The 13489-nt window shown below is 40.9% G+C and overlaps 2 protein-coding genes across 2 annotated transcripts; one reads left to right on the top strand and one right to left on the bottom strand.

Annotated features, from left to right (window-relative positions):
- Positions 1-587: 587 nt before the first annotated feature.
- On the bottom strand, positions 588-5472 carry LOC114841945 (ras-related protein ORAB-1-like). Its single transcript, XM_029127243.3, has 6 exons — positions 5038-5472; positions 3305-3377; positions 2925-3020; positions 2458-2553; positions 1942-2073; positions 588-1525 (listed from the first exon to the last, which is right to left on the bottom strand). Exons 1-6 carry the CDS (start codon positions 5049-5051, stop codon positions 1325-1327), a joined length of 612 nt encoding a protein of 203 aa, XP_028983076.1. The 5' UTR covers positions 5052-5472; the 3' UTR covers positions 588-1324.
- Positions 5473-6602: 1130 nt separating this feature from the next.
- On the top strand, positions 6603-12848 carry hells (helicase, lymphoid specific). Its single transcript, XM_029127599.3, has 23 exons — positions 6603-6984; positions 7134-7231; positions 7464-7582; positions 7700-7822; positions 7902-7943; positions 8166-8196; positions 8323-8381; positions 8468-8509; positions 8609-8836; positions 8978-9160; positions 9261-9404; positions 9843-10039; positions 10113-10206; positions 10308-10469; positions 10595-10737; positions 10824-10968; positions 11060-11143; positions 11274-11393; positions 11522-11638; positions 11711-11870; positions 11941-12037; positions 12124-12200; positions 12323-12848. The coding sequence occupies exons 1-23, from the start codon at positions 6968-6970 to the stop codon at positions 12409-12411; spliced, it is 2571 nt and encodes an 856-aa protein (XP_028983432.1). The 5' UTR covers positions 6603-6967; the 3' UTR covers positions 12412-12848.
- Positions 12849-13489: the final 641 nt, after the last annotated feature.

The raw sequence follows: 13489 nt of genomic DNA, 5'->3' as shown, positions 1-13489 counted from the left end.
ATGACTGGCATGCTTTAGATCAGTAATCTAATGCTGGAGTCTTCATGAAACTGTTGAAGGTAGAATGGAATCCAACAGAGGGGAACATAAAGGGGCCTCGATTTACAATGCACAGCCCAATGCAGTCAGACTGTACCAGCATGAGTGGTACAGCGTGTGTATCAGGCAGAGTCTGACAGTGCTGAGGCGGGCACCAGACCTAACAGACCCACTCAAGGTAATATTAATAAATTGATGTCAAAATACGGTGTTGCTGCAGGGATTCAAGCACTTCCTGTAACAGGTTTAGTGCACTCACAACTGGCGTTTCAGAATTCAGGTTGTACACACACACACACATTGTGTGCTAAGCTGACAATACAGGTTGTGAAGCATACAGCACAAGACTGGTCGCAGAAGTTTTTTCAAACTGAATTCAGTTGCCTTTATTATGAAGACAAGAGAACTTTCTATTGTATGGATGCGCCTCCCATTGTGATTACACAGCAAACTGACTGACCATTGGACTATAAGGTATATGGCAGTTTATACATGCCAGATGAATGCAGAATAAATAATTCAAACAGATCTACTACATAGACAGGTCATCTTATGCAGTCTGGTACTATATTTATTTTCATTTTTGAAGTGTTACATGTAGAGCAACAAACTCGCTTTAGCCACAAATGTAATGCGAAGAAAAGAAGAGACCATCTCATTGTGTAGAACACTACAGAACAACTGGCAAATCAGATCTTATGTTCATATATATATATACAGTGTTTATGTACATATGCTGTTGCACTAGATTTTAGATGTTGGACAGCGAGAAACACTGTGCAGAGGTGGGGGGGGGCTGCAGGCTGCCAGACACATGCTGAGAACAAGAGCAACATAATCACATAGGGAAATAACAAACTAATTCATTTACCCCCCTCCCCATCCTGTCGGCCTGCTGTCGGAATGCAGAGAAAGACGCGCACGCACGCACGCACAGTGAACCTGTATTTAGAGGGCAAAACAACAGTAGTCTCTAAGAATTCTGAGATGGGTGGGGGATGGCCGGGTCATCAGTAACAGAACTATTTGACTAGGAGGAGCTTTATTACATTTTTCTTTTTTTTTTTTTAATAGTACAGCTACAGTATGTACAGTACAAATACAGGCAACACATGTGGCTCATGTCTTCCCTGTCCTGTGTGTTCGTGGTGTGTGTAGGGTTGAGGTGGTTCCTGGGGCAAGGTGGTGTTTACAGGAGGATGGTGCAGCTAGGCTGACGGACCCTGCTAAATAAGTGGGGGGAAGGAAGAGTGGCCAAAGAGGAAGTGGTTTTTCTGTCTCTCACTCAGCAGCATCCTCCTGATGAAGGCTTGACAGTGGTGCCAGGAGTTAGCTTCACATTGGGTTTGTCTCCTCCTCCTGATGTGGCTCCGGGGCCCATCCGTTTCTTGATTTCAGCAGCCATGGTCATAAAGGCCTGCTCCACATTGGTCGCATTCTTAGCACTGGTTTCTAAAAAAGGAATTCCTAGAGAGTCTGCAAACTCCTGGACACAAAAAGCATGGACAGAGGACAGATTTAGATATCAGGGAAAACTCTCCATATGAAGAGATAAGAGCTGTCCCACAACAGAATATCAGTTGTGTCAACCCTTTGCAGTAATTAGTGATAAAAGGTTTCGGCAAGGAATGACTGTAAAATGTGATCTTTTTAGGGTGTGGGACGTCTGATCAGAATGGCAATGTGGTTGGTGATGGCTGCCATACATTTACCACGCAGTGTTTTAGACAAATGCTGGTTCACATGGTGACTCGCTCGATTAGTGGCTCAATCTGACAAACCAATGAGTTCCTGTCCTTAGATTTCACAGGAAGGAAATAAGATAACTGCTCTATTGTCTCTTGCTTATCGCAGTCTTTGCCACAAATAATGTAATAGTCAGAAGCCTGTGTGTCTCCATACCTTTGCTGTTGTATAATCCACCACCTTCTTTGTCGTCAGGTCACACTTGTTTCCAACCAGTAGCTTGTTGACATTTTCACTGGCGTAGCGGTCAATCTCTTGTAGCCACTGTTTGACGTTGTTAAAGGACTCCTGGATGAATATTAAAGGCGGCATGGACTTATACTTTGAAGCTAATCACAGCACAAAGTGCTTTCATAGAGATTTCATTTTTTTCTTCACTTAATGGAGACAAGCAAGGACTATTGAGCTGGTGGTGTAAAATATTTCATTAGAAAAACGGTAATACTTCTGCATATTACTGAGAGCAGCCAGCACGCTTTTTGTACCAGGGTTTCTATTTTCATCTCTAGCATAGCAAAAGTTCACCTTTAGGAATAAAAAGTAAATCTAGTCTGAAAAGAACCTTTGAGATAGCAACATGAAATACTTTTTTTTCTTATTTATAGATTAATTATCTTTAAGGCAACACCTTTTTACTGATATACAAATGGTAGCATGTGTTGCTGTACTGACCTGATCTGTGACGTCATACACTACAATGATACCATGAGCACCTCTGTAGTAACTGGACGTGATTGTACGAAATCTCTCCTGTCCCGCTGTATCCCACTGTTACAGAAGAGAACACACTGATGACTGGCTGTGTATCAGAAACAGAGTGTCATTGGATTTTGGGTAAATAGTTACCCACTTATCCAAATTAATTGTATTATTATTGGCCCAAGAAGTGTCATGTGTGGCTCAGGTGTAGAAACTTTACTGATCCCAGAAGTGTGGGAAATGTATCTTTACATTTAACTCATCTTTTAGGGGAGCAGTGTCCTTTACGTAGATGAAGTGATAGTAGCTAAGTCAGTCAGTGTGAGTGAGTGAGTCTCTATGAAGTAATTAAGTTGGAGCGTGATCACAAAATGCAGTCTGTCTATTTGTTTTCAAAAAGCTGGTATTGTGTGGGTATCGTCATGTGGCGCGTTACTTACAATCTGAAGTTTAATGGTCTTTCCATCTAGTTCTATGGTTCGAATTTTGAAGTCCACACCAATAGTGCTAATGTAACTTTCTGTGTATGTGTCATCCTGCAAAGAAAACAGACAGTTAAAATTATTACCTATCCAATTTCTACAAAGTAGGGGTTTGTATGATAAAAGTATTAATAGTACACAGATTAGAACATGTTGCCCTGAGGTATAGACGAAGTGAAGCATCCTTTTCCTGTTTACAACAACTTTACATTGTGTTAAATTAATAGAACCACTACACAGTTAAACATGTACTACAATATACTATATACAGCCTGAATGAACCCTGTGTACTGATCTACCAAAAACACAGTATATGTTGTGTTTTGTGGAAAACTTACTGCAAATCGGAGGAGAAGGCAGGACTTTCCAACACCAGAGTCACCAATCAGGAGCAGCTTGAATAAATAGTCACTGTGAAAGTAAAATGCTTTAGTTAGAAACTGTGAGTGACTTAGAAACCATAAGTATAACTACTTAAATGGCAGCCACAGTAAAAGCTGGAAGCAACTGTCTTATTTCAAATACATGGGCTTTTCTTTAATACAGCAACTAATGACAGGGAAGCAGTTAGTTAGACACAGATCTGCTCGTCAGCATGAATGTCATTAGATCATTTGGCAGATAGAGTAAAAGGTTTACATTTCAGAATATTTACAGAAATTAAATAGTGAATACTGCTAGGTAATGATTATAGAAATAAAAAGCCAAATTACTTTAAGTACAATTTGTTTAGCATTTTCCTCAAAAAGTGTGTATTTTTTAAACACACTTAAACACACACACACACACAGATCTTTCTGTCTGTCTACAGTGGGACGTTCCCAACCCATGTTAGTTTCATCCTTGTTTTAAGGCATAGGACCACTTGGCTACTAAGTACAAGGCTTTTAAAAATAATAATTAAGATGTGCTTAGGTACTTAGAAATGCTCCATGTGCATCATTACTATTATACTATTATCAGCAGCAGCAGCAGCAGCAGCATCATTACTATTATTAAAAGTGTAAATAAAGGGAAGATAAGAATGTTCACATCACATCAATAACTGTTCCTCACCAGCAGACTCATTAAGAAGTTGTCAGCCTTATCCTTCATACTTTGCTGCTGCCATAACATTATTAGTACATAAGATAATGGTACGTGATCCTCCTCTACATGTTATATATACTACTGTATGTGTAAAACTCTCACCAAAGAGCCAGTTCATTTGTAGCAGAGTAACTATAGCACCACTACTGTATTACTAAACTCTACCTAATGTCACTGACAACCCTGTATGTGTCATCATTACAATAAATCCTAGCTATTGGCAGAATTAGTAGAAAGAAGAGAACTTTCAAACTGAGCCATACCAGGTAGATTAACAGGTAGTAAGTACTGCAACTACAAGCCATAAAATTCTACTGTCTACACTTGTAAACGTTTATGAAAGGAAAATCAAACACAGAGAAAAGCCTTAAGTAAGAAATTGCTTAACACAACTATGGTGAAATTGAGGCTTGTCCTGTGGCATGTGACCTACACATGACTACCTCAGCATTACTAGAGCATCTGACTGAAAACGGAGTCATGGTCAGCACGAGGTGAAGCCTGAAAATTAGTTATCAACGTATTCAACGGGTAAAAGCTGGTATTCAGTTTAACACGGTCAGATCTGTGGGCTGCTACAATGACAGCTCGACAGTTATACTCAACTAATGTTGGACTCAAATATTTATACAACTCCGGTGAAGGAAACCTTTGCTGTCGAGTGGTTATATGAATATGGTTAGGTGTCGCTAATTTGATGTTGACGTTACAGTAAACAGACCAGCCACAGTAGGAGCTGATGTTGCTCGGACCTGCCAGCTGGAGAACGCCACAGCGAACCTTCCGTTGTTCAAATACACGTCTACTGGCTGCTTCCTGATATTCATGCACAGTCATTTAAACAAGTACATGTGGACGTGCCAATGCCTTCTGATTTAACTGCTAACTTAGCCCATGCTAACTTACTTGTTAGCACAAAAGCTAATATCTGAATTGAAACACTCTATTTTTGCTGTGGGCTACTAATAGTAAGAATACTTACTATTCTGGATTCATTGTCAACTCGGTGTACGGCGAATCCCTTCTCGTGAAACGTTTCTTATCCCTATCAGCAGCCAAATAGCACGGTAGGGAAAACGGTTAGCGCTAGCGTTAGCTTACTGTGCTCCCCAAACCACGGCCGGCTACTTGTTTCTTAGTAAAAATCCAAAATGGCTGCAGCTCCAACCAGGAAACAGCTAACATTAGCCAGCTGGTTAGCCAAATCGGGAGCAACGAAGGGCTACGGCAGCGGCTGAGAACCTAGCGATGGTAAAAGGTGGACGTATGTTAAACTCGCGTGTCTTCTGCCCGTCTTTCTCTTGAGCCAGTCAGTAACGTTACCGCAGCAGAGACCTGTCAGCGCTCCGAGGGATTACGTCATATAGTGAAACGTGGCACAGAGTAGTCACATACTGCCCCGTGTACACAGCCACACTTTCTACACACCTTCCGGATTCTTCAGCTCAAGCTTCAGCCGTCTAGTTGAGCTCTGCAACTGTTTATTGAGACAATAAATCATTTTCTTTCACATCTTGTTTTTCTTTTTTCTTTCTTTTTTCAAGTTTCTTTTCAATAACACTCCCAGTTTTCTCATTTTTTCTCATATCAAAAGACTTTCAGACACATTCAGAATTTTCTTTTCTGATTGTGTAGCATGACTCATGCATGAGTGATGTTAAGAGTCACAGTTTTGTCATCTGGTAGTTAATGTCATGTCAGCACATGCACTGAATTATAACACTCAAATTAGCAGGACCTTGAGACCAGGGTTGTGTTAAAGGAGGGGAAGTTTGTAACTCCCACTGCTACCTAATGCTTGCTCTAGTGGGTGCAGCAAATGCGTCCACATAATAAGACAATGGTTATAATAATAATAATGATAATAATGATAATAATAATAATAATAATAATAATAATAATAATAATAATAATAATAATAATAATAATAATAGTAAAATAACGCTAATTATGTAGAAATAGTAATAAGAAAAGCAGAGTATGTGTGAAAAAACATTTACAGACAGTACCACATGGGGGTGCTTTGGGTTTATAGTAAAAGTAAAACCTTTTTTGACTGGTCGTCATGTTCCCTATAAAACTAAGCTCATCTTGGTATGCAGCTTGATTTCATTTTTTAATCATGTTCTCTCTTTTTAAAATTATGCGATAAACACCTTTTTTGCTAAACAGTGTAATTACAAAAACAATGACTTGATTAACATTATGCGTACAAATAAGAGCACACTTTTCCGTCAATTTACAGTCGCGGGGATTATTCGCTGCACAGTTTCTAAGAGGTGTGTCAATGTCAATCAAGTGTTGATTTGTCTTTGTAAAATACTCTACAATTCACCAAAACCTTTTTAGTTATTTCGTAAGTCACGTGTACATTGGATCTTTTTTTATTGTTGGAGGTTTTCCTCTAAAAGCACTGCAGCATGTACTTTCATTACCACAAACCACCCTTTTATGAAATAAATGGTTTCGTCCTAACTGGCGCGAAATTTAGTTGCTCCGCCCATAATAAATATTTTCTTTTGAGTCAAGTCATGCACGTTTTTTTAAAGATTCACGGAAGTACAATTGTTCTGTTTTCAAAGTAAAACAATCTTACGAGCTCCATAGCAGTTCGCCGTAAACTTGGCGTACCTGGTTTTCTTTTGAAGAGGATTTGCCGGACTTACACTTTATTTTCGCAACTTAGCGTGAACAAGAGTCGCACCGAATCCATTGCAGAGTACTGTGGGTGTGTGGACTATGAGAATTTGCGGATATTTCTCGGTCCCGAGCACCAGTTTTTAATACCATTATACGACGTTGTTCGTTTTGGTTAGATTTATGACTTGGTAAAAGACTCGACACAAGTCTTTATATTGTTGGGTATTGAGCATATAAAAGTTCTTTTCTACTTTGAATTCACTGCTTTACTAATGGAAACAACGAACAGGTAAGTTTAGCTTGTAACATGTTGGCAAATGTGATTAATGCATTCGTTTTTTCCACGTTGCCTTTTTTCACTTACTCCCATCGTTAATTTAATTAATTACATTTCCTAATGCAAACTGTGTTTCGTCGTGTGGTTCTTTATGCTGCTAGCGTGAAGGAGGACGGTGTCAGTTTGTCCCCTCATTGTCCCAAACCGGATGAATCGGAGGAGCCTCTGGGTACAGCCATGGAGTCCGGAGCTGCTGAGGGTCAGTAGCCCCAGTCTGAGTCCGAGCACACCTTGGAGGGTTCTGTTCATGTGCACGTGCTGACAAGTTATTCATAAGGCTGACATGCTAGAGTAATTGCATTCCACTGCAGATACAAGGGACCGTTGCATACATCAATTTGCCTGAACGTTGACATTTTAAAAAGAAATGTTTCCTTTGGTAAATATAACGTGAAGGCCACCAGTCTGACTATTGCTGTGTTTGTTTAAAGAGCTGGTTATGAAACCTGAGGGTACTAGTTCTGAAGTCATCATCACTAAGGAAATGGAGGAGGAGGAGAAGCAGCTGATGGAGGAAGGTGAAAGGAAAGAGAAGGAGATGATGGATAAGGTGTTTTTTTTAACTAACCTCTCAATGACTAAGCCTTAATTATTACTGGTGAAATCCTGATTTGCAGTCTATATCTGACTTAACATTGTGACCTGTGCTATAAATGTGATAACTCAGGCTCGCGAAACATGGGAGAAAGATACTTGTGACATGCGTTTCAAGAGACTGCAGCATCTGCTTCAGAAGAGCAACATCTACTCTAAATTTTTGCTGACGAAAATGGAACAACAGCAGAATGAGGTACAGTGTGGAAACACACTCTTATAGCAGAAATCACACCGGCTGACTGTCCACCAACACAGTACACGCTGTTTTCTAGGAGAAAGTCAAGCAGGAGAGGCTGGAAAAGAAAGCTAACAAGGTGAGGCATCTTCAAGCTTAGTGGAGGTTGGGATGGATTGGGCAGATATCACAAATGCTTACATAACCTCATCCCCATTTAGACTAATTCAAAAAGCTACTAGAGCTGATGTTAAAACTATTGTTAACGGAAGAAAATCACAGCACAATCTCAGCCACATCAGGTTCTTAATACACCATCTGATGGATACACTGTTATTTATTTTTCTCTGTTTTCTTCTAGATGCAGAAAACCGTTGCAGATCCTGACAAAAGTATGGTCATTTTACTTTAAATAGAGTTTGGACAGAAAACACAGGTTCTTTGAGTAATCTGAACTGCCTTTATTTAAGCATTTTCTAACTTTGTCTGATGTGTTTTAAACTTGGCTGCTGATGTAGACAAAAGGAAGAGAAAGAGAGATGAAGACTACAAAATATCAGATGTCATGTCCAAAGAGGTACAGCTTCATCTGACACTGCCAGTTTTGTATTATTGTTATTTGTTCATCATCTCGCGTTAGTTCTGTTTTATGTTTTCTTCCAGGAAATCTTATTGCAATCCAAGAAATCAAAAATGGAAGGGGAGGTAGTGGTTTGATTTTTTTTTTTTTCTGGGTAGAAGAGAGGTCAATGTCAGTTTCTAGTTGTTGAGGGTCCCTGGTAATTTCAAATTTTCTTCTACTAGGAAAAGGGACAGACCGATGAGAAACTACAAGCTAAGGACATAGAGATGATGAGTGATTCTAACCAAGACATCAAGGCTCGCCTGTCAGAGACGGTGCGAGACAATGCCAGGCATCTTCTGCATCCTCAGAGGAAGGTGAATGGCCAGCCCATCCCTGCCCAGCAGCCACTATATTTCACTGGGGGTGTCATGAGGTGGTACCAGATTGAAGGCATTGAATGGCTGAGGGTGAGTAAACTTGGATTAGTTAAAAAAAAACTGCATATTTTCTTTCTCTAGAATAGAAAACTAAACTAAAGGCTAAAGTCTCAGTGTTGTCAGTAGTGCTGGTCTCTCCAGTACCACCCTGATGTTGCTGTGTCTTTTCAGATGTTATGGGAGAATGGAATCAATGGAATCTTGGCTGATGAGATGGGCCTGGGAAAGACCATCCAGTGCATTGCTCACATAGCCATGATGATTGAGAAGAAAGTAATGGGCCCCTTCCTGGTGGTGGCTCCTCTCTCCACTCTGCCCAACTGGATCAATGAGTTTAAGCGGTTCACACCAGATGTAAGCGAGTGCACTGTTGAGACCCAGGCATTAATTACGATATTCCAACACTGGCCTCATCAAATCCAGCCGTTTATTAAGTGTCATGTGTTTGTCCCAGGTGAGTGTGCTGCTTTATCATGGGCCCCAGGCAGAACGGGCCAAACTGCTGAAGCAGATGCGCAGACCTCAGGGGCCCCTTAACATATGCCCTGTGGTTGTTACCTCTTTTGAAATCTCGATGATTGACAGAAAATTCCTACAGGTAGGAAAAGTTGAACAAGCAGCATGTATTAGGCCGAATGTTGTATTGTGGTGGACAGTTTTGCTGGTATTATTTTATGTAGTCCATGCTAAGTGTGTGGGGGAGCTTGCAAGTAGCTGCTGAAACCAAACTGATGATTTTTTTTTTTTTAACCAGTCAACTGAAACATAAGTGGAGCTATTAGAAGAGATTTTAAAAAGAAAACATTTTCCTGTTAAAAAAATAAATTTCCTAACAACTTTAGAAAGACAACAGGTAGATTAACAGCTAGATTCTCCCAGTCTAGGATTCTATTAGCCTGAGTCTCCTGCGTTAATAGAAACCTAATGGCAGTACTTTTAACACGTCACTATGCCACGAACATACTGTGTGAGGGAAGAGGTGCCTGGTTAAATGCTTCTTAGATGGGCTTTATAAGATTTGTGCTTTCTGCTACAGCGATTGCAGTGGAAGTACCTGATTGTGGACGAGGGCCACCGGATAAAAAACCTTAACTGTCGCCTGGTACGGGACCTGAAGATGCTTCCCACTGACAACAAGCTGCTGCTGACGGGCACGCCTCTGCAGAACAACCTAGCCGAGCTCTGGTCACTGCTCAACTTTCTGCTACCGGAGGTCTTTGATGACCTCAAGAGGTAACTTTGCAGTATTTACGATTTGAAGAGTTTAAACAGTTTGGGTTTAACACTTCTTATGCCTACTGTGCAGCTTTGAGTCATGGTTTGACATCAACACCCTTGGGGAGGCTGAGACTGTGGTTGCTGCTGAGCGTGAACAGAACATTCTAAGCATGTTGCACCAGGTCTGTGTTCAGCCAGTGCATTCACTGTAACTGCTCCTTCACGTGCAGTCTTTCTGTGAAGGATGAATCTAGAATGTTCTAAATGTTTTCCATTATTTCAGATTCTCACTCCGTTCCTGCTGAGGAGGCTGAAATCAGATGTGACACTGGAGGTTCCTCCTAAGAAGGAGATCATTGTTTACGCTCCTCTGACAGCAAAACAGGAGGCCTTTTACACAGCTGTGGTCAACAAGACCATTACTAAGATGCTGGGCCAGGAAAAGGTAACGACATGACGTCTTTGTTCTTGCATGCTCCCCATCAGTTGACTCCTCATTGATAAAATGTCCTAATTTCTCAGCCTTTAGTCAACTGATGATGAAAGATTTTTGCTCCTTTTTTTTCCTAGACAGAGATCACTGTATTGTTGACTTCAAGCGGTAGACCCAAACGTCGCACTCGAAAACTGGTGGACTACACAGAGACTGATAAAGAAACCCCCTACGACCTAGAGAAGTATCTGGACAGGGTCCGCAAAGAGCAGGAGCAGAGGTGCGTTCTTGTTTTGAACTTATACACAGACACCCCTCTTCCTCGGAAACAGTCATAACTCCAGTCTGGCTCCTCATCCCCTGCAGCACCTCTCCAGTGCTAGATATCCAGAGCCCACTGGATTCTCAGATCAACCTGAAACTGCAAAACATCCTCATGTTGCTGAAGAGATGCTGTAACCACCCCTACCTGGTGGAGTACCCACTGGATCCTGCTACACAGGACTTCAAAGTAAACGCACCTTGCATGATGATGTTGCTGGTAAAGTTTGAGTGATGTTTCACTTCCTCACATTCTGCCTTTCTTGCTGTTCTATGTACAGATTGACGAGCAGCTGGTGCAGAGCTCAGGAAAGTTTCTCATACTGGACAGATTGCTGCCTGCACTGAAGAACAGGGGGCACAAGGTGAAATGAAAATCGACACAGCTTGATACAGAGCTGTCATCAAGATGAAGCATGTGTCTAACTCCTATATATATTTTTTATTTTTTAATAATTCTTTTTCTTTTAATAATTCTTTTTTTTAATGATCCAGGTCCTAATCTTCAGCCAGATGACGTCCATCTTGGATCTCCTGATGGATTATTGCTATCTGCGGGGCTTCCAGTACAGCCGGCTGGATGGCAGCATGTCGTATGCTGACAGAGATAAAAATGTAAGTCTTAAAGTACAACAGCAGAAATACACTTAAAATCTGAAAACATGGAGCAAAACAAGTAAAACATTTGCCTCAAACCACATTTCAATGAATTCTTTATTTATCCATGATTTCTCTTTGCTTAGATGACCAAGTTTTGCAAAGATCCAGAAGTGTTCCTCTTCCTGCTGAGCACAAGGGCAGGAGGACTGGGGATAAACCTGACAGCTGCTGATACAGTCATCATTTTCGACAGTGACTGGGTGAGTGCAGGTTTAAATCTCATATCTAACAGTTTGTAATTTGTGTTAAGTGATTCTTCTCTTCCCTCCCAGAATCCCCAGGCAGACCTGCAGGCTCAGGATCGCTGCCATCGAATTGGGCAAACCAAACCGGTTGTGGTGTACCGCCTGGTCACAGTCAACACTATCGACCAGAAGATCCTAGAGAGAGCTTCTGCAAAGAGGAAGCTGGAGCAGATGGTCATTCACAAAAGTGAGGACCTTTGACCACATGCGCACACATTTTCAGTTTGAACTTGACTAATCTAGTCTTTCTTCCACAGATAAGTTCAAGGGTGGGAAGTCAGAGCTGAACCAAAGTAAAAGCTGCATTGATCTGGATGAACTGAGGGACCTGCTTAAAGGCACAGGCACTGAGAAGTAAGAGAGCGTCTCGCTTACAGCAAGTGTTGACTTTGAAGAATCATACAGTAACATTTAGCTGATGTGGCCTTTGTCCCTTTTAGAGAGGTGAAAGCTTCAAAAGGCAAAGTGATCAGCGACAAAGACCTGGAGACTCTTCTGGACCGTAGCGACTTGTTGGGTGAGCTCACACACCCACCCAGGGTTTATTTCTTTAGTCTCACACGCAGACAACAAAGTGTGAGTCATCTCGATTCTGTTGCTTAATGAGTGAGCTCACATGAATGACCTGTTCATTTTCAGACAATGACAGGGCCAGCACAAAGAAAGAGAAGATGGGTGTCTTCAGAGTGATCAAGGCTGAACTGTCTACAGAGATTACACTGACCTGAAAACAATCCAGTGAATCTCCTCATGGAGACTGAAACTATAAAACTATAAAGAAAATATCCTAAAACTGCTTTTGTTTTGTTCTGTCTTTGATGGGAAAAGCTGCTTCACAGTTTTTTGGGGGGGGTTGTACTTTTTTGTTGTTGAACCATCGATGGTGCTGAATCACTAAACTCTGTCTGTGTTGACTGACACTGTATGATTTTGAAAAAACTGACAGATCATCCTCGAACATCAGCACTTTCAGGAAACACTTAACCTGAGTTGGACTGTTCTGTTGATTGTTGAGACAAAGCCTGTAGTGATGTGATATGTAAGCTTGGTTTAGGTTTGGCCATTTAAAACCGGGTGATGTTGTAATCGAAGTACTTTTCTAAAGCTTAAACATGTTTTTATGTTTGTTCTGTAAACCTTATATAAATAAATCTTTTTGGTATTATGTCTTAGGACATTTTTCTTCAGGCCTCCACAGCGTTTAGTATCGTGTTGTGATTTCTGCAGTTGCCATGATGCTCTACTCTTGTCCTTGCTTTAAGTTTTGTTTTTGACTGGCTTGACCTGACTGGTAGTCCAGTGCAGTGTTTTAAAGTCTTACCTAACTCACACTGTCCCATTAAGACAGAGGCCAAACCAACCAATTACTGTTCAAAAGCTCGTTCTATTACCAGTAGTCACGATACAAATCCTTGGAAAAGACATTGAGATCCAAATAGTGGTGCCTTCATACATGTGCAGCCGTCCAAAAACATTTTCCTCAGATTGATTAAATATGTCAAAGGGTTAATGTCCCTGATATTTGGGATACTAGATTCCCACAAAGTAGGAGCTTGATGATAATGGTCTATTTTGCGTAAGTCATAAGATAAGCACACTTTTATTTGTGGAAGTTGCGTCTTAGAAAAGCTGAGTACAGAACCTCCCCTACAGAAATCTAGGGGAGGGGCATTAACTAATGAACGAGAGCTACACTGACACAGTACAAACTGGACACGTGGCTACATAAACATGCTCCATGGTATAAGGATGTAATAATAAAGTGTACCTTTGCTTTGAACAATTCTTAATCATAAGATGATGCAA

This window comes from Betta splendens, chromosome 15 (assembly GCF_900634795.4).
Source record: "Betta splendens chromosome 15, fBetSpl5.4, whole genome shotgun sequence".
Lineage (NCBI taxonomy): Eukaryota > Metazoa > Chordata > Actinopteri > Anabantiformes > Osphronemidae > Betta > Betta splendens.
The sequence above is the reverse complement of the archived record's forward strand: the minus strand, read 5'-3'. Positions and strand labels throughout refer to the sequence as shown.

Excerpts from the sequence above, each read along its gene's own strand:
- LOC114841945 (XM_029127243.3), bottom strand. Across the intron at positions 2,554-2,924 it reads AGACCATTAAACTTCAGATT|TGGGATACAGCGGGACAGGA; the intron begins GTAAGTAACGCG and ends CTTCTGTAACAG. Across the intron at positions 1,526-1,941 it reads TGGATTATACAACAGCAAAG|GAGTTTGCAGACTCTCTAGG; the intron begins GTATGGAGACAC and ends TTTTGTGTCCAG.
- hells (XM_029127599.3), top strand. Across the intron at positions 7,944-8,165 it reads TGGAAAAGAAAGCTAACAAG|ATGCAGAAAACCGTTGCAGA; the intron begins GTGAGGCATCTT and ends GTTTTCTTCTAG. Across the intron at positions 9,405-9,842 it reads TTGACAGAAAATTCCTACAG|CGATTGCAGTGGAAGTACCT; the intron begins GTAGGAAAAGTT and ends TTTCTGCTACAG.